This window comes from Cervus elaphus, chromosome 15 (assembly GCF_910594005.1).
Source record: "Cervus elaphus chromosome 15, mCerEla1.1, whole genome shotgun sequence".
Taxonomy (NCBI): Eukaryota; Metazoa; Chordata; class Mammalia; order Artiodactyla; family Cervidae; genus Cervus; species Cervus elaphus.
This window is the reverse complement of record NC_057829.1, coordinates 56,763,106-56,787,962: the sequence shown is the minus strand read 5'-3', so window position 1 is coordinate 56,787,962 and position 24,857 is coordinate 56,763,106. Positions and strand designations below refer to the sequence as shown.

Sequence of the window (24,857 nt, the reverse complement as noted above, 5' to 3'; positions counted from 1 at the left end):
GAGATTGTCTAGTACAATTTTTAAAACATGGTGAAAAAACACCTTGTTCAATTTTATTTCCCGACAAGACTGCACCTAAAAGTATGAAAATTAAGCCTTTAAAAGTGGAATTACTAAAACATAAAATGTATAGTTTTTACTACAAACTACTTTTTCCTCTTAAAAGCACCTTGTTTGGTTCTTGGCACGGGATTCCATTCAGGTACATTTTTCACTATAGCTTCAACAGCTTGTCCTGCTGCAATCCGAGTATCCCAATTTGTACTCCTTAAATATATCAACACCTTAAAAAATTGTAAAATAAAAGTTACACACCAAAAAATATTGTTTGTTCAAATAGTCAAAAGAGAAGAACACAAATATACTTATTAATTTCTAATTTAGCAGCTCTCAAGTTTATACAAAACACTTTGCAATTATTAAAATCATTGATAAGACTTTCTATCAGTCACAAGAAATATCACTACACTTTAAAAAAAGGAAATGGGGAGGGGACTTCCCTTGTGATCCAGTGGTTAAGAATCCGCCTTCCAATGTAGGGGGATACAGGTTCAATCCCTGGTTGGGGAACAAAGATCCCACATGCCATGTGGCAACTAAACCCTCAAGCCGAAACTGCTAAGTCCCTGTGCCACAACTAGAGAGAAGAAAGATCCCAAATGCCACAAGCAAGAGCAGACATAGCCAAAAATAAATACAGTTATTAACTTTTCAAAAAAGGAAACAGGAAACGTAATAAAAGAATGCTTAAGTGCATTTAAAAAATAAGTTTTTAACATACTAGAAAAGCAAAGTGCATATTAGTCACTAAGTCCCATTACTCAATGCAAGAGTTATAAAACCATTAGAAAAGTAAGTACAGCAAGAGAGCAAGATATAAGACCAATACAGTGTACAAAAATCAACTGTATTTTTTTACACTTTCAACAATCTGAAAATGAAATTAAGAAAATGATCTCATTTATAATAGTATCAAAAAGTATAAAATACTTAAGAATAAATTTAAGCAAAAAAGTGCAAGACTTGTATACTGAAGACTATAAAAAAAAAATTCAAAATACTATTGAAAGAAATTAAAGAAGACCCAAATAAACGACACCTCATGTTCAGGGATTAGAAGACTTAGTATTATTAGCATAGTAATACCCTCTAAACTGGGCTTCCCTGGTGGTTCAGAGGTTAAAGCATCTGCCTGCAATGTGGGAGACCTGGGTTTGATACCTAGGTCGGGAAGATCCCCTGGAGAAGGAAATGGCAACCCACTCCAGTATTCTTGCCTGGAGAATCCCATGGACAGAGGAGCCTAGTGGGCTATACTCCACCGGGTCGCAAAGAGTCGGACACGACTGAGCGACTTCACTTTCACTCTCTAAACTGAATGTGGATTCAACAAAATTTCTATCAAAATCCCAGCTTTATTATTTTTTTTTGCAGAAATAGACAAGTTGATCTTAAAATTTATATGTAAATTTAAGATGCACAGAATCACCAAAACAATCTTGAAAAAGAATAATAAAGTTGGCAGATTCACATTTTTTGATTTCAAAGCTTACTACAAAGCAACAATAATCAAGACAGTGTGGCAACGGCAGGACAGATACACAGATCAATGGAAAATAATTTAGTTAAAAAATAATACTATGTGTCTATGGTCAACCAATGTTCAACAACAGTGTCAAGACAATTCAATGGGGAAAAAAGGATCTTTTCAACAAATAGTGCTACAGCAACAAAATAATGACTTAAAACCCCTACTTCATGGTTTCTCTGGTGGCTCAATGGTAAAGAATCTGCCTGCCAACACATGAGACAGGTTTGACCCCTGATCCAGGAAGATCCCACATGCCTCAGAGCAACCAAGCCTGCATGCCGCAACTGTTGAGTCTGTGCCCGAGAGCCAGGGAGCACAAACACTGAGCCCGAGCGCCTAGGGTCCGCACTCCACAAGGGAAGCCACCGCAATGGGAAGCCTGTGCACCGCAATAGAGAGTAACCCCCAATCACTGCAACCAGAAAAAAGCCCGTGCAGCAATGAAGACCCCAGCACAGCCAAAAATAAAATTATTTAAAAAAAAAATAATAATAAAGTAAAATCCCTACTTCACATCAGACACAAAACTAACTCAAAATACACCAGAGCCTAAAAATAAGACCTAAAACTATAAAACTGTTAGAAGAAAACATGGGGATAAACCTCTGTAACCTTGGATAAGGCAAAGGTTTCTTAGATATGATCTCAAGAGCACACAAGTCATGTGTTTAAAAAAGATAAAGTCAACTTCATTGTAACTAATAACTTTTGTGCTTCAAAGGATACCGTTAAGAAAGTGAAGACAACCTCAAGACTAGCAGAATGCATTTGCAAACCCCATATCTGATAAGGGGCTTGCATCCAAAATGTATAAAGAATCTTACATCTCATCAATAAAAGAACAAATATGCCACTTAAAAATGGTCAAAGGATATGAATAGACAGGTCCCCGAAGAAGATACAGAAATGGTCCATAAATAAATGAAAAGACATTCAAATCATTAGTCATATGAAAATGCAAATCAAAACTATAGTGTCACTTCATACATACTGGTATGAATATAAACAGTCAGTTAACAGTTATGTGCTGGAGACTTCCCTGGTAGTACAGTGGTTAATAATTTGCCTGCCAATGCAGGAGACACAAGTTCGATCCCTGGTCCAGGATGACTCCCCATGCCATGGAGCAACTAAGCTTGTTGAGCCACGACTACTGAGTCTGCGTTCTAGAGACTGCGAGCTGCAACTACGGAAGCCTTCGTACTCTGGAGCCTGTGCTCTGCAACAAGAGAAGCCACTACAATGAGAAGCCGGCACACCACAACTAGAGAGTGGTCCCTGCTTGCTGCAATTAGAGAAAGCCCACATGCAGCAACAAAGACCCAGCAGAGCCAAAAATACATGAACAAAATTAAAAAAATAAAAGTGTTGGCAAGGATATGAAGAAATCAGACCTCTCATACATGCTGTTGGGAATGTAATATGGTGGAGCCAGTTCCTGGCTGTGGTCTGGCAGTTCCTCATAAAGTTAAACACAGTAACCATATGACCCAGCAATTCTACTCTCTAGTATACACCCATGTATGAAGACACACATCCATACAAAAACTTGCACACAAATTTTCATAGCAGCATTATTTATAACAGGCCAAAAAGTGGAAACAACTAAAATGTCCATCAACTGATAAAGAAATAAGTAAAATGTGGTATATCCAACATTATCCCTATCTATACAAAGAATGATAATTTGGCAATAAAAAAGAATGAAAAATGAAATATGCAAAAATATGAAAGAAGGCTTCCCAGGTGGCACTATTGGTAAAGAACTTGCCTGCTAATGCAGGAGACACAAAGAGACATGGGTTTTGATCCCTGGGTTGGGTAGATCCCCCCTGGAGGAGGGCATGGCAACTCACTCCAGTATTCTTGCCTGGAGAACCCCATGGACAGGAGCCTGGCAGGCTACAGTCCACTGGGTCGCAAAGAGCTGCACACGACTGAAGTGACTTAGCACACACAATATGAAAGAACCTTGAAAATAACATTTAAGTGAAAAAACAATCACAAAATACCACATATTTAATATAAAATGTTCAAAACAAGCAAGTCTATAAACAGAGGGGATTAGTGGTTGCCTAGGACTGGGTATGGAAGGGAGAGTGATAGAGAGTGATTGGCATGAGGTTTCTTTTGAGGGAGACAAAAATGTTTCAGGGCTTCCCCAATGGCTCAGTGGTTAAGAATCTGCCTGTAAAGCAGGAGCCACGGGTTTGGTCCCTGGGTAGGGAAGATCCCCTGGAGGAGGGTATGGTAACCCACTCCAGTATTTTTGCCTGGAGAATCCCATGGAAAGAGCACCCTGGTGGGCTACAGTTGGGTTGGCTACAGGTGGGCAACATAGGGTTGCCAAGAGTAGGACACGACTGAAGTGACTTAGCACACAAAATGTTTTAAAATTAGATCGTGGTGATAGTTGCATGTATCTGTGGATTTACTAAAAATCACTGAATTGTACACTTTATCTGGATGAATTACATGGTATATAAAATCTATTCAATAAAGCTATTTTTCACAAAAATAAAACCGAAGGCAATAGGAAAACACTGTGGGCAGAGAGGGGATAGGAGATGAGAAAGTGCTAAAAACAAACTTTGCCTCTTTTAAAATTAGTTGATGGCAGTCAAATGGTGAGGTCTGAGTTAAGAAGGATAGAACTCACTTGGAAGGCTGCAAACTTTTTCTCAGTTCGGCAGAGGTTAGTCTTATTCATTGTTTACAGTCTCAGTTCATTCAGTCTTCCATCTCTTCCCTTGGGATGAGAAGAAACGGGTATGCCTCTCTATCCCCACATCTAACACACGAGTATAGTATTGTCAAATGTGCATCTTTCTTCATTCTGAGAACATGGAACCTGTAGATGTCAAATCACTATTTCTCCATTTACGTCTTGGTTAGAAAGTTCTGATAGTATCTAAGTGAGGAGTGTGTTGGAGAGAGAGTTGCTGTTCGCCCCGATGACAGGAACAATAGAGGGCAGATTGTGTAGGATGACAAGGGCTTAGAACTCCTACTCAGAGGAACCAGGGAGGGACAAATCAGAACTAGAGGAGGAGGTAAGACTGGTGGGAATAGAGAGATCTTGGGTATTCCAATATTTGGGTTATCATATTGCTTCCCATCCCATCGGCTCTCCACTGTCCCCACTCCCACTAAACACACATACCAAGCACTCCTGTTTTTATTTTGCATGCCAAAGAATTAAATACATGGAATTTGCTGCTTACTATCCCTGGGTTGGGAAGAGCCCCTGGAGTAGGAAATGGTAACCTGCTCCAATATTCTTGCCTGGAAAATTCCACAGACAGAGGAGCCTAGTGGGCTGCAGTCCATGGGGTCACAAAGAGTTGGATATGACTGAGCAGAGCACATCATACAGTCACACTTCTACAAGACCACAGAAATCAGTAAAAATAAAGCAACTGCTTAGGGAAAGAACATGGGCTAGGATTATGAAAACATTTATCCACCAAAGGAGAAAGCCTCCACTTTCAAAGGGCTAATAACTAAGAATGTAATGACAACAAGCTTCTCATATATTTCCACCATTACCCATGAGTACTCATCCATTTGAAGACTGTCAACTGATATAATTATTAGCTGCTAAGAACAAGTTAGACCACTAACAAACTAGATTAACAACTTAGTTCATTACGACACTGAATCAGATTCAAATTTGTTCCACAGGCCAAAGGTTCTTTATTGTCAAAACCCTTCGACAATAAAACTTGACATAAAAAACAAAGTACTTTAAACCTTATGACAAAAAAATAGTAAAAAATTTTAAATATTTGGGAAAATACTGGACTTATTTAATGAATTTGAAGACCACAAACTGTCACTAATAAGACAACTTCCTTCTCTCCTTTTATGTTTTTACCCATGGATAAATTTCTACAACTGTATTATACTAAAAGAGAAAGCAGAGTCCTTACTTTAGATAACAGATTATTCAGCTCGTGGGGATGAAGCTTCACCACTTCTCCAAGTTGCTGTGCAGCAGCTTTCCTTGTAACTGGAGTAGTGCCAGTGTCCAGCAAGATAAAAAGACGGTCAAGCCTAAAATAACAAAAATATAATGGTTATTCTGAAATGTGTCCTCATATATGTTTGAGTCAATAAATGTACATATTCAGCATCTATGAAGAGAGAGTTATGGCTGAGTTGTAGGAGATAAACTAATCTACTCCTAAGGAACTTGCTATGGAGGTGGAGTGAGTGGGAAAGGCAAGTAAACAAATAATTAGAATATAGGGTATAACACAGGAATTGTACATGCATATACACGTCCAATAAGCACATGTCAGAAAAGGAAAAAGTGCTTTAAGAAGCTGGGATGTAGGCAATAAATACTATATCCCCAACTGTATAATACTAAAAGGGCTTTCTAAAAGAAATGGTGTATGAATTGGACCTTAATGGTAGCAAAAAAAATTCAATACTGGTGAAAATGAGGCGGTAAAAGGGAAAAGGGGGAGAAACATCTGGAAGAGGGAATAAGAAGAGAACAGCAGTAAGACAAAGGAGGCTATATTTAGAGAAGTGAGTAACACAGTCTGGTTGTAATTCAGGGTACACTTAAGAGAATAGTAGAAGATGTAGCTACAAAAGCAGCTAGAGACCAACTGTGGAGACCCCTGAATTATAGCCCAGCCATGAAAGAGACTGATCAGGAAAGACATGGGGGCTTCCCTGGTGACTCAGTGGTAAAGAACCTTCCTGCCAATGCAGGATACACGGGTTCCATCCCTGATCTGGGAAGACCCACATGCCAAAGACAAACTAAGCCCATGAGCCACAACTATTGAGCCTGTGCTCTAGCGCCGGGGAGTTACAACTACTGAGTCCACATGCTCCAACTACTGAAGCCCTTGCATCCTAGAGCCCCAGTTCCACAACAAAAGAAAGCCCATGCACCACAGCAAGAAGCCTGCGCACCAGAACTAGAGAGAAGCCCCCACTCACTGCATCTAGAGAAGAGCCCACTCAGAAAGGAAGACCCATCACAGCCAAAAACAAATAAATAAAATTATTTTTTAAAAAAGAAAGTCATGGAACTGGAGCTATGCTTCAGGAAGGTTAGTCTTGCAGCAGGGTGGAGCAAGAAGTAAAAAGGAAACTTTTATGAGAACTTTTAGACCTGAACTACAATCATGGTTACAAGACTAGAAAGAAGTTGGTGAAAAGGCTGCAGAATTACCATGGTAATGTCATGGAAATGAAAGGATTCTGAGACTCTGAATCTTAGAAATGAAGATGTCATTAAAGAAATGGGAAGAACTAGTAGAAGAAACGTTTCTGAGGAAAGATGACAAGTTTATTAGTGGCAGGATCAGGAAAGCAAGGGGAAAGCAAAAAGAACAGCTGAAACAGAAATCTGATGTTCAGAAGAAAGTTGAGACGAAAGGTATATAGATACACGAGTCATTTGTATAGAAGTGACAGAATGGCAATAAGATCTCTGAGGAAACAGTTTGTAAAAGACAAACACCATTATGGGCCAGAGCCACAGCACCACGATTCAAATCCAAGTTCTGACACGTATCCAATAGGTAGTTTGGAATAAAATCACAATGTCTTACACCTGGAATAAGTGGGGGGAAATGGAAAACTGTGTCACTTTGTTTCTGGGATACAGGAAAATCCTAAGATTTGAAAAAGAGAAAGAAACCAGTAACTACTATCAGCTGTCCATGTGTCATAGGTCTAGCCCTTCCACCACAGTATTAATCAGGTTCAATAAGGCAAATGGATACCACAGGTAAAGAAAGGAAGGCAGTCTCATATACAGAATAAACGGGTATTTATACAAGATGAAGGATGAAAAGGGGCAAGGTGATATTAATTGTGCCCCAATCCTATATGAGGGGAGATTTCGAGAACAAACCTTTACATCTCATCTAATGAGGAAGAGAAAACAACCAAGGTCCCAAAGTTAAGCATGACTATTAAGTATTAAGAAACTGCAAACAGGCTCATCTTTTACTTCTGGGATTATTTTTCTTTTACAAAGAACTAAAAAATTAGAAAGCAAAGCTCTAAAATCCCTTTATAACAAAATATAAAGCTATAAGGGGTCACATGAAATAAGCAGGGTCTTTTCTTCTTTTGGAGGGGGTTGCTGCTGTTTAGTCATTGAGTCTGACTCTTTTATAACCCTATGGACCATAGACCTGCTGGGTTCCTCAGTCCATGGGATTTCCCAGCAAGAATTCTGGAGTGGTCTTTTCCTTCTCCAGGGGATCTTCCCAACCCAGGTATTGAACTCACATCTTTTCCTACATTGGCAGGCAGATTCTCTACCACTGAGCCACATGGGAAGCCCTTTGGAGGGGGCAGTATTTATCAAACTAGCCAGTTACTAATAAACACAAAATCATTGTAACTAGTAAAAAAAAAAAAATACACACACACATACACATATATATACACAACTGGGCTTCCCTTGGGGCTCAGCTGGTAAAGAATCTGCCTGCAGTGCACAAGACCTGAGTTCGATCCCTGGGTTGGGAAGATCCCCTGGAGAAGGGAAAGGCTACCCACTCCAGTATTTTGGCCTGGAGAATTCCATGGAGTGTATAGTCCATGGGGTCACAAAGAGTCAGACATGACTGAGCAACTTTCACATATATGCAATTAAAATAGGCTTTTTTCACTCAAGAAGGCTAAGGGTATCATGAAAACTTTTCAACTGACTCAAAACACTAAGAGGCAAGGTTCAAATTTTACAGTTAAGGGTATATACAGTTAAGGGTATTTAAACAAAATATGAGGTAATTAAAGCCAGTGACATAAAGAAAAAGAGAGTAATACAACACAATTTTGGCTTCCTATATACTGAATGGCACACAGTGATTATAAAGAAATTAATTCTGAAAAAACACTGTGCATAGACACACCCTACCTTTTGACATAATATTTCTCTTTATCTATCCAAGGCTGCCTAAATACTTGCCTTCATTCATTTACTCTTCAGGCTTTGCTACAGGATTTGGTGAAGAATGACTCAGAGATAATGGGACAAAGGGGAGGAAAAAAATCTTCTGACAGTGGTTTTCATAAAATTCTAACACTAAGTCAGATCCCAAATCCTTTTCCCATTAAAATGACCTCCCTCATACATCCCATACATAACTCTAAGAATGCTCTTTGATGTATTTTCATCTTTATAACTGATTGTAATGTTAAAGTTACTGAAACTGTCTCTGAAACTTCACAACAAATATATGCCTATTGCCAGGACTAATTCTGAATGCCTCTACTCAATGAAAAGAAATTTGCAAAAAGAAAATGTAATATCTATGAACAATTTTCTATCAAGGCAAATAAATATTCATTTTAAATCTATATTCTATGGCAAACAAAATTATCAAAAATTAAATGTTTTATTATAAAAATTATGTCTTAGGTCATATTTATACAACAATGGACTTATATCTGTATATGATGCATGTATTCTTTATAACATAAACTGTATGTATACAGTTTACATAAATCCAGGACCTTCCTAGAGGAAAAGTTACAAAATGGTAGAACAACTAGACTGGAAGTTAGGCGATCTTTAAAAGTATTACTTTTGTCACTTGTTAGAAGGCTTAGAGAAGAAACTCACTTAACTTCATTTAACCTCTTCTTTTATAGGGTAAAACTAGATTTAGTCATATTTCATACCTTCACATCACTGCAATTGTTTATAGTTTTTTTTCCCCCTTAAATACCATGTTTGTCATATCTTTGATTTATCTGATGCAAAGTTCCTTAGACTGAACCTCTGGATAGATTTCAACTATTGGATTGGCCAAAAATTTTGTTTGAGTTTTTCTGTAACATCTTACAGAAAAACCCAAACTTTTTAACCAGCCCAATACTTCATAACTCCTTTTCAGTGATGGAGTTCCTGCTTTTGTGATGAAAAGCAAAGCTGGCTGCAAAATGAACACTCTAAGGAAGTGACAATACTAACCTGTTTGTAAGTCCATGTATAAATAGTTAAAATTGAGTTTTCCAAGTTTCCCCCCAATCATTTCCACTTTCCTCAAGTCCCAATTGCCATTACCTATTCCTTAAAAATGAATGGACTGAGTAGATCCCTAGGTTATTAGAATACAAACTATCTCACCTCACTTATTACCTTTCAAAGGTCTTTACACTCATCCTTTCAATTACAGATGAAAAGACAGTCGTTATTTCTCTTCAAGACTTGCATAATGTCTCGCCATTTTCTTCATACCATCTTCTACCCTCATTCAACTATCCTTTCTCTAATATCTTACATCACTGCCTTATTAATCTACTCTCTTCTGTCTTTAAATATAAATATAAATCTTCTGTCTTTAATAAGATAAACTGCTTGACCTCCATCTTCCAGAACACTCTTTTTGCTGCCAAGCATCTTGAACAAGTGTTTAAAATCACTTCTTTTACCTTCTCACCACATACATTTTAATCCCCATAAATCAAGTTTCTATCTTTCTCTACTACTGAAATAGCACATCTGAAGGTCACCAATGAAATTCTAAGCTCTAAAACCAATAGCTTTGTTTTTTGTAAATCCAATTTTCATGATTCTTCTGTGACATCTGATTTCAGTACGTACCCCATTCTTAAAATACATTCCTTCCTAAGTTTTCAAAACATTCTATTACCCTGTTCTTCTCTGATCTCTTAATTCTTTCCATGGTTTCCCTATTCTTAACATGCTTAATAAGAATATTCTCCCAAATTCAATCCTTGGCTGTTCATCTCTCATCAGTTTCTCCTGCAGGAAACTGTAATTTGTTTAAACTATAACACAGAACAAATAATCCCCAAATCTAGCCCATCTGGGAGCTCAAATGCAAACTTTCAACTGCCTGATGAGCAAAACTCCATACTAATAAGATCTCACTGCTAAGTTTACTTCCTAGAACACCCTGTGATCAAACTTTATTATAAAACTTTCAATGGCTCACTCTTACCTACCAGGTAGTAATCAAAAACAAGAAAGTATCTCCCAAACAAGGGCCATTTTGATTTCCACAATTTTGTCAACACTGTTTCTTCTACTTGGAATGTCTTCTCTTGGTCCAATTCTTCAGCTCACTCCCACCCATTCAGATTCAGTTCAAGTTCTTTACCTCCTTGACACCATCTCATGGACTACTACATAATTACATCCTCTTCTAAAATCCACAGGGATTCTCATTTTGCATAACCATTTTGGAATTTATTATACATTTTTTGTGTCTTTACATTAATCTGTCACATGTTGTCCTATGCTTATGAGGCTTCACCTTCTTCAATGATTCTTTTTGTCCCCCACAATACTGTGCAAAGTGTCTTTGCACAGAATTCAAATATTTGTTGAGTACCTGGTTGTAATTAAAATTATAGATAAAGAAAAATTCATAGGTTGAAGCACCATTTTTAAACAAAGAGAGTACTATATATTTTTTTTGCTTCCTTTGAGAAATATCTTTAATCTGTTACAGCTATACTACACAAAAACAAGTTATAAAAATAACAGAAGTGATGCTAAAGCAATGTTTCAGTAAGTAAAAAGATGAGTACAGCAGTACTTTAGCAATCTGAACATCAAGGCAGTTATGGCTGCTGCAAAGAGCAAGCTGAAAACGACTGGGCGGTAGGCACTGTATTCCTTCAATAATTTCTACCCTTCCTCAACTTTCCTTTAGTCCTCTGCAGAAACAGTCCTGCCCAAAGACCTTCTACTCCTCTAACTTAATGCTGAATTTGCCTCACAACCGCACAGTTCCTCCTGCCTCTGCTTTCTGCAAAGCCTGATACCCCAATGCCACGTCATGTCACCTCTGCTCCCTCACAGGTCACCTGCCCTGAGGGTACATCAGCTCATCCTCTCATCCAATTCCAGACCTATTCTCACCTCTCCCACCTTTTGATAGTGCGATTTGATTCCCTGAATACAAGAATGGGGACACAAGGATGCTTCTTTGGTGCTCCTGACTCAAAGCCCCTTTTGGAGTTTTTCATTCTTCTCTCCAGGATAACAGACTAGATGCCACACAAGAGGAACAACAAAGGGATGAGCAGACAGGATCTCACAAGAGGGCAATCTGGCCTGTTACACCAGGATAGCCAGCTCTGAGGCAAGCGGGTGAGCACAGGGTCAGGACACAATGGGAAAGGCTGGTGTGATGAACAGGCAGGGGAGAGGGAGAGAGGACATGACACAGAGCCAGCATTATGCTGGAGGGCAGACGGGGCCCTTGATGAGGGACAAGTCTGAAGGAAGCCAGGTGATCAAAAGAAAAAGAAAGTTAAAAGAAGGGCTGATTGAGGGAATACAGTACTTATCACAATACTTCTTTTGGCTAAAGCTTATGTTGCATAACAGCTAATAGTAAAAAATGCTACTCTTCATTCTCCAAAGGACAGACATATGGAGGAGAAAGAGGTAATAGATGTCAAGCTGAACAGAAGATACCAAAGACTGTAGAATAAATAAAACATGGTGCAATTATATTTGACAGTATCCACTGATTACATTAAAAAAACAACAATCATGGCATCCGGTCCCATCATTTCATGGCAAATAGATGGGGAAACAATGGAAACAGTTACACACTTTATTTTCTTGGGCTCCAAAATCACTGCAGATGGCAACTGCAGCCATGAAATTAAAAGATGCTTGCTCCTTGGAAGAAAATCTATGACAAACCTAGACAGTGTATTAAAAAGCAGAGACATCATTTTGCAACAAGTCTGTATAGTCAAAGCTATGGTTCTTCCAGTAGTCATGTATGGATGTGAGAGTTAGACCCTAAAGAAGGCTGAGCACCAAAGAATTGATAATTCTGAATTGTAGTGTTGGAGAAGACTCTTGAGAGTCCCTTGGACTGCAAGACCAAACCAGTCAATCCTAAAGAAAATCAGTCCTGAATATTCATTGGAAGGACTGACGTTGAAGCTGAAGCTCCAATACTTTGGCCACCTGATGCAAAGAGCCGATTCACCAGAAAACACCCTGATGCTGAGAAAGATTGAAGGCAGGAGGAGAAGAGGATGAAACAGGATGAGATGGTTGGATGGCATCACTGATGCAATGGACATAAGTTTGAGCAAGCTCAGGGAGATGGTGAAGGACAGGGAAGCCTGGCATGGTGCAGTCCATGGGGTCACAAAGAATCGGACATGACTGAGTGACTGAACAACAACTGGTTATGAATCTATTGATGATGATAATCTGGCCCATTTTCAATTGGATTTTAATTCAGAGAAATAACTATAAAAGACATGATCCATGTTTATTTTATGAACCTGTGATTTCAGAAAACTGCTCTAAAGACTGCCTAGAGGGAAGAGGGGAATGAGAAGATAGGAGTGTGAGATTAACAGACACAAACTACTATATATAAAACAAATAAGCAACAAGGATGCATTGTACTGCACAGGGAAAGACAGCCATTATTTTATTATAACTTTAAGTGATATATATAAAATATTGAATTGCTATGTTATATCCTTGAAACTAATACAATATTGAAAATTAATGCTACTTCAAATTAAAATAGAAAATGTGGTTTTAAAAAACTGGCTGTAATTTAACTTCTCTTCAGCTGTTTGTGCTATCATAATTAAAAAAGTAAGAATATAAAAAGGAATAATATGCATGCTAAACTATAAAAATGTCCTAGACTACTACTTCAACATCAATAAACAAATATATATTGCATTTCCACTATCTGAGGATGGAAAAAGAAAGTGTTTAAGATATAACTTTCGCAATCTATTTCCAATCTCAGTATTCTCAGAATAAATTTAACTACTCTAAAAAAATTATGCAAGGTCAACTGACAGAGTATGTCAGAGATGGCTTTGTAATTGTAACTAAAAGGGAATGATCAGTCAAGTTTGTCCATTTTGTCATGCATTTTTTACATTTACTATGTGAGGCTTTTCTTTTCTGTGTTACTTAGGGAATAAGAACATAAATATCCGGTATCAACACTGTGCTTAGTCCTACACAACGTCATTAAGCAAGGAAGTTATGGTCAAAAGAAATTGCCTAGACTGATGTTTTAAAATGTATGCCTTTAAGTTCCTACTGTGGGTTATTTGAAACTATGTTAATGCTACAAGAAAGTAGATTAATTTGAAATACCACAGAGAACACAGAACAAATATGAAGATGTGAAACAACACCAAAGCCAGATGCAAGGGCAGGTGTGTGCCAGATATTTATATTCTCCCCACACCCCCCGAGAACAGGAACTCCATGAGAATGGGAAATTCATTTTTATTCTCTGCGGTATCTCCAGCACCTGGAACACAGAAAGCACTCTGTAAATACTTGTTAAATGAGTGCTGAAAAGGACAGCCAAGGTGCACTATTTCCTTCAGGACACTTTTTTCCCCCTAACCTCTGCCCCTTGTATGACTTTATCTTAAACACAAAAATCTAGATTTTTCAGGGGAAAAAAATGTGTAGTGGATTAAAACTTCATTTCAAAGTGTACATTTTAAAATGGTTAAAATGGTGAATTCTGTTAGGTGTATAGTACTTTGAGAAACAGACTAAAGAAACAGGGAGGAATTTAATCAAAGGGATTAAAATGGATACACTTATATAACACCTCCTCTACCTTTCATAGCTTTTGGTCCCCATTTTTAAAGTACAAAATATTTAATATATTACAATTTACAACAGTGTCTTCTCTCAATCTTATAATGGATAGAAATTAGTAATAATGGAGGAATAGGCCTAGCAAACAAAAAACACTTGTGCTCTCCTACAGGTGTATTCTCCTACAGGTAAATGTATTAGGATTTTCCCTGTCAAGAGCAAGGACCCCCACATCAAGAAGCTTCCCTTTACTGTGCAGAATAGGTCACTGAAACAATGTTTCTCTGAAGCATCAGCAGTATTGAGAGAGAATTAACACAACAGAGCAAAGTTCTGCTCACATGTAGCAATTTGTTTCTTCCATAAGAGGGTATGTTCAGAATCTTTTCTGAACACAGCATCATTTTTAAACTGCAAAGATGTGTGTCACAGACTTAAGGTATAGCTTCTAAAACAGTCAAGTCATAATTACTGTCTACATATTTTAGACATGACCTTTATAGCAGAGATCACTGATGGAAAATTCTCTAAATTATATTTTTACATTCTCTCTATATGATCAAGGAAAAACTAAATTCATGATAGCTAATTGATGCATAACAACAACCAACTGTGGTATAAACAGGCAAAGGTATCAAAAACAATCTTTTAAAAAAATCTGTATTAAGCTATGGAATCCAACATTGTTACAGATTCACCCACCACCTGTAATGAACTAAACTTTTAACAATCCCTCTAACATTACCTTTACTGTTGGTGGCTCAACTCCAATTAGTGACAGATGATAGAGGGAAAGAGTCTTACAAAACAACATAGTATTCAAAGATTTAATAATTATTATTTAAATTGCTTGCAAACAACACTGAAAGCCTGTAATATATACTAATTTGGGGTTTTTTTGCTTAGTTGACGTTATAAGAGCAAGTCAAGTAGCTAGTGAGTGTGGCTGACTTTCCAGCATTCACTTATTAAGGGCAACATGTCCTCTCACATGTGTATACTCTTACTAGGGGTCTAAAGGAGTCACACATTTTTAGTAGTATTTCACTGCATTTTATGGAGAACTTCAAATGCTATCATTGTATTTGCAATTTTAGAGTCACAAAGATTTGTGGGATTTTTTTTGGGGGGTTGTAGCAAGATTTAACTCACCCATAGGGGATCAAGAGTTGACCATACATTTTACCATTTGCTACATTCTTATAATTCAAAGTACTACATTAAAACTAAGCCTTATAAAGGCTAAGTGTGGGACTTCCTGGTGGTCCAGCGGTTAAGAATCTGACTGCCAATACTGAGGACAGGAGTTCCATCTTGGGTCTGGGAAGATTCCAGATGCCTTGGAGCCATCTAAGCACGTGGGCCGCAACAAGAGAAGCCACTGCAATAAGAAGCCTGCACACCACAACTAGAGAAAGGCTGCTTGCAGCAACGCAGATCCAATGCAGCCAAAAATAATAATTAAAAAAAAACTAAGTGGGGTCTAAAAATTTTGATTACACAAAATGCAGAATTAAATTATATCCAATTTGCATTATAAAAGACCATGCTATCACAGAACTGTACTAGACTATAAATTTATAAAACTAGTTCTGATGATATTTATCGTTTTTTAAATTATAATTCTGGTCAATATTCAAACCTATAATGAAAGCTTTTCTCTCTTAGGGAAATTTGTAAAACTCAGAAGCACTTACTGAAAAACACCAGAAATACTCTACAAAAGTTACAGAAAAATCATGACAGGAATTAAACAAGAAAACAATCACCCATTTTTTAAAAAGTATATTGAGCACCTATGAGAAAAGGCACTCGGGAAAGAAAGAGCAAAGACATTCACTTCTCTTACAGAGTTGATGTTAACTCAAGCAAGAAAGCGAACAATTAAACAATCACAAAGTATGATAAATATGACTGGCAAGACAAAATCTCACCAGCTGAGATGAAGTAATACCAGAGAAGGCTTACCAAACAAAGTGACACATGTATAGGCTTAGGGTTTAGATCTAAAAACTAAGGTTGGGGGTAGGAGGAGAAGGTAGGAATTAATGTTCTAGAGACTAGGAGGTGAAAAAGAACAAAGATTCAGAATTAAGAAGAGACAGACTCAAACAACTTGACAAGATTAAGCTTAAAAAGGTAAAGCAGGAACCAGATCACAAATGATCTGGTAAGATGTGTTTGTTACAAAATTTGTCCTTTATCTTAAGGCAACAGAAAACTAAAAAGTTTTAACAGGAAAAAAAAAAAGAAGGCTACATTAAAATTAACATTAGCAAACAATAATATAAGTGAAGCAAAGAATAAATTAGAAAGAGACACCAATGGAGGCAGGAAGAGCAGAATGGCTGCGGTGACAGGTGTCTTGGATTAGAGATGATGGTGGTATGGAGTAGGACTGTGATAAATAGCCTGGAAAGAAAAGATTGGCCAGAGAAAGGTTAGAAAGGTAGAACTGACAAGATTGGATCTGGGGACTGGCTAGACTGGGGGAAAGGAAGGGAGGACTAAGTCAAATATTATTCCTGGATCTCTGGATCTGGCGATCTGAACTTAACATTTCCCTCCTATTGGAAATATTTAAAGGTTATAAAAACATTACCATTTTTCAGTCACACACTGATACAAACAGTGCAAAAAATATTTTAGATTTGATTCTCGCAAATGATTTTTATCTCTTCAACCATTTTCAACCTGTTCTACAATAAAATATTAAAATGAGTCTGTATGTATGTGTATGTGGTTATTCATGTCAGACTCTTTGCGACCCATGGAGTAGTCTGCCAAGCACCTCTAATCCATGGGGATTCTGCAGACAAGAAAACTGGAGTGCATTGCCATGCCCTCTTCCAGGGGATCTTCCCAACCCAGGGATCAAACCCAGGTCTCCCGCATTGTAAGTGGATTCTTTACTGTCTGAGCCACGAGGGAAGCCTAAGTGAGTCTGTATTTCACACCAAGAAGAGAAAGGAAATTTAGTTCATAAACGTGTGCTCAGTGCATGGAGGAGGTCAGTTTAAAATTAAACTCTGTTATTCAGAGTGAATCCTCATATGAAAAAGTCAAGGACTTGTAGTATCCCCAAATCATAAAGTGTCTCAAAAGTGTTTTCCATGAACCTATTATATTATCAAAATAAGCCCAGGACTAGTTCTTTTATAAAACCATGACAAGTTTTCTCTTTAAAGTAGAATTTAACAGAATTTTGGCAAGCTAAATAAAAAAGATCTACAGAAAAAAAAAGCACCACCTTTTGAAATCCAATGTCAAGAACAAAAAGCAGCTGCTTTGAAAACTCATTCATTAAGAAATGTAGGTGCCCTAAACTTCTGTAAATACATTTGCATTAGTCAAGCAGATTAGGTGCTCTTTAAACTTTCATTTTTTTCTCTATTTTATAGAGAATACACATCACAAGATAAGAATTTCCTCACACTGAATGGAATCAATCTATGAAATAAAAATTAGATGCCCCCTACTGCAGGTACCTTGCAATCCCTCACACTCAACTCTACTGGGTTTCTCCCACACACTTTTTCATCAGTTATCTAGGGAATCTGTGAAGTATGGGCTATCCTTTTGCTTGCAAAATAGGAATCTGTTCAATTAACTCTGAAAAATGAACAAAAACTATGTTTTCTGAACTGTCATCATTTTTCCCTTTCAGTCTATATGGTAGAAGGACCCATTTCTAACAAACGTGGTGAACCCTTCTGTCTGCTATCAGAGGGGCTATCCCCTACTTACGCATATAAATGTCCACTAACGTCAAGGCTCTGACAAAATGTACTCCCCACCCAGTCTCTCATATTGGAGAAAAAGACGACTTTCCTGCTACCTATACAAAGAAATGTCTTGCTGGTCTCCCTATAGTTTCCCATACTTTCCTATCGAGGGGCCATCACTTTAAAATAATTTAAGATTCGTGATACAACTTTCACGCCTTGGTTAAAGAAGATGATACTAATAAAATAATTTGCTAAAGATTACAAAGCTGACGACTGTTTGTGTACTGCCAAACGAAACGAAGAACCATACTATAATGTAAGAAAAAAGTATTCAGGAAAGAACATATCCCTAAAGCCGTAAACACAAATTTTAACATAATTAGAAGGTCACTTAGATAACTAACTCAAAGTCTCCCCGACTTCGTCAGTTACTACCAAGTTTTCCCGTGAAATGGAGATTAGGGGTCGGCCTTAGAATACTAAGAAAGAGAAAAGATTCTCCTAGAACTGAAAGAGGGAAGAGAAACCAGAGAAGAGAAACATGGTGAGGAAAGAGAAAAACTAGCTCTAACGTGCCAAACGGTCTATTCAGCAAGAAAAAGGCATTCCTGAACTGACTGACGTGGAGTAACCCCAGTCCAAAGCCCCGCAGACTGAGGGGAGAACTGCGGAGTCTAGGCAGGAAGGCGCCCGAGCCCAGTGACAATGGGAACCTCCTGTTCGCTCTGGAGGAATTAGACCCACCTGGAGACCGCCATGGCCGGACGCCGGCGGTTCGGAGCTCCCCGCGAGCGACGAGCCGCGCAGCCGAGGCGCTAGTTTCCAGGGAGCTGAGCGGCGCAGGCCCAGGCCGCGGAGCACAGGGGAGCGGCCGATGCGGCGCGGAACGTCCCGGCGCGGGCCCGAGGGCATCTGCCCTGCCGCCTATCCGAGCTCTTCCCCGCCGCGGCCGGGGAGCAGGGGGTCTCAGACAGCGGCGGAGGCGGCAGTGCTCCGACCCGCACGACTTCAAACCGGGTGCCCCCAGCCCCGCTCTTTGCTGACGCAGGCGTCGGCACGCCGGACTGAGCGTCAGCGCGCCGGAAGTGACGTCAGCTCACCGCGAGGTGCTCCGCTCTGCTGCTGAGCCGAAGGAGTACGGGCTGATGCGGCCTGGCGGCACCAGCTGCCAAAAGGACTGTTTGTGCACTTCCGGGGGGGTCGTTAGTCTTCAAGGACTTAAATTTTACAGAAGGAAAAAGGTCGATCTAGCCGAGACTCTCAGAGTTCAAAACCTTTACTTCTAATTCTTCATCGCCCCCGATTCTCATCTCACCAGACTGCTCCTAGAGAAAACAGAATCCACAGGTCCATAGGATGGTCTAGTCCAGATGGCGATCCCAGTGGGAGGATGAAATCCACAAGAAGACACGGCTCAAATGTTTGCCGTGTAACCGTCGTATGTTCTGCATAGGTATTAGAGGGAAGAACTTCTGCCAACCATTTTGCCAAGTTTGGTATCTTAATTGTTTACCTTGTTGGTACCATCATTTTCTCAACCGTATTTGAAAACTGTCAGCCGTTTATTTGTGTCTTTTTTTGCTGTGTAGCTGTTCAGTCTCTTAATTTGTTAGGTTTTCAAGCGTTCTCTGTCACCTAGTGCATGCCCTTATCACCTTAAACTTGATTTTTATGATAGTAGTCAAAGTAATATTTCTCCAGCTTCTTCAGTTGAGCCCATCTTAAAAGCCGCCAACAGATGAATCTTCAAGAAACACTGCTTTCATCGAGTCACTCCTCTGCTTATAAAACTTGTCCATTGGCTTGTCATTACCTGGAGAAGCTTTGCCTCAGCCCCTGAGTCTTTTTCATACATAAAATAAGACTAATGAGAAGTACTAGAGAAATAAAATGAGGTCATGAGGCTAGAAGAGCTTACAAGAGTTTATAAAGTGTAAAGGGAAAGAAATTTAAAAACCTATGTGCTAGACATTTGGCATGTATTATCTCATATAATTTATAGGTTAATCCTGTAAAGTAAGTTTTAATCTTCACTTTATAGGTTAGAAAACTAAGCTCAGGAAGGTTAAGAAATTTGCCCAAGAGCCAAGCTACTAATAATATATACTGTTCATTCTTAAACAAATACTAATTTGGCCCCTGTTCTATGCCAAACACTCTGTTAGGCAGTATTTATACTATTAGACAAAAGCTGATGTTTAAATGCCTTCATATTTAACCAGCTCCTCCCACCTGCCTTCTCAGTTCATCTACCACCACTGAAACTAACAAGCAGGTACATTTACTGATCATACACTACATTAATTTATTCAGCCAAAATTAAGTACCTACCACACGCTAAACTCTATACTAGAGGTTAGGGCTTCAGAAGAAACCAAAACAGATAAGGTGCCCACTGTAGTTGAACTTACTTATTGGAAGGAAAAAGAGTGAACAAGTAAATGAGAAAATATCATGTTTATATGCTATGTAAAACAGAATGATAGGATAGAAACCATGATTAGAGACTCCAAACTGGGTAATTAGGGGAAAACCAAGGAGGAGCTTAATCTGAGGCCTAACAGGAGGGAGTCAGCTATGTGAAAACCTGGGGAGTCTTCCAGGTAGGGGTAAAAGCTTCAGGTAAAAAGTCCTCAGGTAAAAACCTAAAAGAAGCTGGCTATCTTGGGGGACAAGATGGGACAGGTAGAAAGGCGCCATTGTAAGGAATTTGGATTTTTGTCTAGCAGTAGTGAGGTAGGAGATAGATAGGCTCCAGGTTAGACATTTACAACTGGCCTCCTGTTTGCATTTCATGGGATACAAAGAAGTGGGTTTCAGACTGGATACTTAAAACTAGCCTCTTGTTTACATTTCCTGAGACAAGATGGAGGGACTCTCGTGGAGGAATTTACAATCAGCCTCTTCTTTGACCTCCAAAATGGAAGTAACAACAGAAACGGTAAATAACCAGTCTTTCTCTCTTGTAAATACCTTAAGGTAATAGTCATGGCAATAGTCAAGGTAATAATCATGGCAAGAACAGTTAAGTCGCTCAGTTGTGTCCAACTCTGAGACCCCATGGACTGTAGCACGCCAGGCTTCCCTGTCCATCATCACCTCCTGGAGCTTGCTCAAACTCATGTCCATCAATTTGGTGATGCCATCCAACCATCTCATCTTCTGTCATCCCGTTCTCCTCCTGCCTTCAATCTTTCCCAGCATCAGGGTCTTTTCCAAGGAGTCAGTTCTTCACAGCAAGTGGCCAAAGTACTGGAACTTAAGCTTCAGCAACAGTTCTTCCAATGAATAGTCAGAACTGATTTCCTTTAGGATTGACTGGTTTGATCTTACAGTCCAAGGGACTCTTGAGAGTCCAACACCAAAGTTCAAAAGCCTCAATTCTTTGATGCTCGGCTTTCTTTATAGTCCATCTCTCATATCCATACATGACTACTGGAAAAACCATAGCTTTGACTATATGGACCTTTGTCAGCAAAGTAACGTCTCTGCTTTTTAGTATGCTGTCTAGGTTAGTCATAGCTTTTCTTCAAAGGAGCAAGCATCTTAATTTCATGGATGCAATCACCATCTGCAGTGATTTTGGAGTCCAAGAAAATAAAGTCTGTCACTGTTTTCATTGTTTCCCCATCTATTTGCCATGAAGTGATGGGACCAGATGCCATGATCTTAGTTTTTTGAATGTTGTTTTAAGCCAGCCTTTTCACTGTCCTCTTTCACTTTCATCAAGAGGCTCTTTAGTTCTTTGCTTTCTGCCATAAGGGTTGTGTCGTCTGCATATCTGAGGCTATTGATATTTCTCCTGGCAATCTTGATTCCAGCTTGTGCTTCATGCAGCCCATGGCAAGGACAAACAGGGACAAAACCCTGTTTGAGTAAAGGATTAAGGGATCTCCATTCCCCCCTTTTGGGGACAAGGGAGACAGTATGTATGTGCAGAAAGGCTCACTGGAGTCAAAAGTCAGGGGATAATTTCAGGCCATAATGAGTCTTGCTCCTCCCAGAAGCCTTCACTTTGAGGACCATCTTGGCTGAGGGGTGCATGCACACCTCAGGGGAGGGTCCTGAGACAGATCAACCCGTGGCCTGTGGGGGAACAAAGCAAGATGATTGGCCTGAAAGAAGACAAAGACCTGGAAAACTGTCCCCTAAAGGATTTAAACTTCCCAAAGGCACGGCTCTCTTCTGAGTTTGCCCATAATTTTCTTTTCAAATAAACTTTTTACTTACTCTTTATCTTCTGCCTTCTTGCCTGAATTCATTCTTTATTAGGCAGGCAAGGACTAGGGATTCTAGCCTTAACTGCTGGCCCCTGTGGTCCAGTGGTTAGGACTCCCAGTCTGGGAAACTAAAATCTTGCTTCCAGCTACTGCTCACTGCAAGCTGGCCAATTACCACTGCATGCATTTGAAATCAATAGGAAGTCATAGGAGGGTTTTAAGCATGGAAGTAAAATGATCTGATATGCATTAAAAAAAAAAAAACCTTACTCTTTAATATCCAAGAGGTAATTAGATACGATATGTAGTTCTAAATGACATATAGAAGAGAGGTGTTACAGACTGGTAAGGCATAGTGTAATAAAAATATTGAAGTCAGAATAGCTTGTTTTTAAATCCTTCCTCACCACATTTAATAGTTGTGTGTTCAGGGAAGTTGTATAACCTTTCTAAGCTTCAACTGCTTCTGGAAAATGGGGACAATAATAGCACCTTATAGGGTTGTTCAGTTCAGTTCAGTCGCTCAGTCATGTCTGACTCTTTGCGACCCCATGGACTGCAGCACGCCAGGCCTCCCTGTCCATCACCAACTGCTGAAGTTTACTCAAACTCATGTCCATTGAGTCAGTGATGCCATCCAACCATCTCATCCTCTGTCGTCCCCTTCTCCACCTGCCTCAGTCTTCCCCAACAACAGGGTCTTTTCAAATGAGTCAGTTCACATCAGGTGGCCAAAGTATTGGAGTTTCAGCTTCAACATCAGTCCTTCCAATGAACACTCAGGACTAATCTCCTTTAGGATGGATGGGTTGGATCTCCTTGCAATCCAAGGGACTCTCAAGAGTCTTCTCTAATACCACAGTTCAAAAGCCATCAATTCTTCAGAGCTTAGCTTTCTTTATGGTCCAACTCTCACATCCATGCATGACTACTGGAAAAACCATAGCCTTGACTAGATGGACCTTTGTTGGCAAAGCAATGTCTCTGCTTTTTAATATTCTCTCTAGGTTGGTCATAACTTTCCTTCCAAGGAGTAAGTGTCTTTTAATTTCATGGATGCAGTCACCATCTGCAATGACACTGTTTCCACTGTTTCCCCATCTATTTGCCATGAAGTGATGGGACCAGATGCCATGATCCTAGTTTTCTGAATGTTGAGCTTTAAGCCAACTTTTTCACTCTCCTCTTTCACTTTCATCAAGAGGCTCTATAGTTCTTCTTCACTTTCTGCCATAAGGGTGGTGTCATCTGCATATCTGAGGTTATTGGCCAAAGTTTAAAGGAAATAATGAATATAAAGCATTTAACCAAGTGACTATAACTTTAAACACTCAAAAATGTTATTAACTCCATTGAGCAAACTTTTTGTTAACTATGCAACCTTAAGCAAATGACTTAAATTCTATGTCTCAATTTCCTCAGCTGTGAAATGGGGATAAAAATAGTACTCATACACAACCTTTGGGGTTTGCCTGGTGGCTCAGTGGTAAAGAATCTGTGTTCCAAGGCAGTAGTTGCAGGTTCAATCCCTGGGTCGGGAAGATTCCCTGGAAAAGGAAATGGCAACCAACTCCCGTATTCTTGCCTGGGAAACCCATGGACAGAGGAGTCTGGTAGGCTACAAGTCCACAGGGTTGCAAAAAAACATGACTTAGCGGCAACTAAACAACAACAACACAACCTTTATCTGAGACCTTGGTTAAATGGTTTTCTGAATTTAGAATGTTTTAGATTTTGAGAAGTCATCCAATGCATATACCTTGTCACGCCCCAAAAGCTTCTAGGGCAGTACCTAATAATCAAGTACATTTACAGTTTTGCAGCAAAACGTATGAATAGCCATACTAAGAGGACGAAATAAGAGACTCTATATAGCTGCATGGCAGGGACTTTCCTGGTGGGCCAGTACCCTGTGCTTCCAATTCAGAGGGCATGGGTTCCATGGGGAACTAAAATCTCACATCTCGCATGCCATAAGGAACAGCCAAAATGTAAATAAATAGAAAATATCTTTAAAAAATAACAACATAAATAAATAAATAGCTGCATGGAAGTTTAGGTCAGGTTTTGCTCCCAAATGAATTTTTTAAAAGTGTCATGTTCATGTGTTTTTCAATTCCAGAAGTGTAAATAATGGATCATGAACCTGTACTTTATAAAGTAGTTGTAAGGCTCAAATGAGCTGATACATGATACACTAAACAAATACTAAGTGGTAAATAAATTTTAGCTATTTTTTTTTAATCACCAGAAAGGTGGCTTCAGAGATCAACGGCAAAAGAACTATTAAATAAAGAATGTTGGACCATTGGCTCTCCATGTGGAGGGGAAAATCAAATCCCTACTTCATATCATATCTCCAAACAAATCTTAGATGGATTAAAGTTCTGAAATTGAAAGCACAACTTGGAAACTATTAGGAGGCTATGTTGAATATTTTTACCTCAGGGTAGAAAAGGATTTCTTAATGCACAGAAAATTCTTAACATTCAGGAAAAAAGAAAAAAAAAAAACCCATAAACTTGAACTGACTAAACTGTAAAACTTGTATATTGCAAAAGAAAAGTATCCAAGGGGAGGGGGAGGAAGATTGGCTTTCCTTGAGTCTCTTTTAAGAGCAGGGAAAAACTTTCCCAGAAGCTGACAGCAAACATGGACAAAATATACAGACTTGTGTCACACCTAAAACTAAACCAGCCTCTGGCAATGGGGATGGAATTATCCTTAGACCAGCCAGG

At 39.0% G+C, this 24,857-nt stretch overlaps 1 protein-coding gene across 1 annotated transcript in view; it reads right to left on the bottom strand.

The window, feature by feature from the left end:
• Window positions 1-18,956, bottom strand: part of BTAF1 (B-TFIID TATA-box binding protein associated factor 1) — an 85,188-nt gene extending 66,232 nt beyond the window's left edge. Inside the window, exons 1-3 of the mRNA XM_043925220.1 lie at window positions 18,644-18,956; window positions 5,524-5,647; window positions 170-284 (exon numbers count right to left, since the gene is read on the bottom strand). Coding sequence (XP_043781155.1) covers window positions 170-284; window positions 5,524-5,647; window positions 18,644-18,657 — 253 coding nt within the window. The 5' untranslated portion in view covers window positions 18,658-18,956. The remainder of the gene's footprint in view (window positions 1-169; window positions 285-5,523; window positions 5,648-18,643) is intronic.
• Between the last annotated feature and the right edge of the window lie 5,901 nt (window positions 18,957-24,857).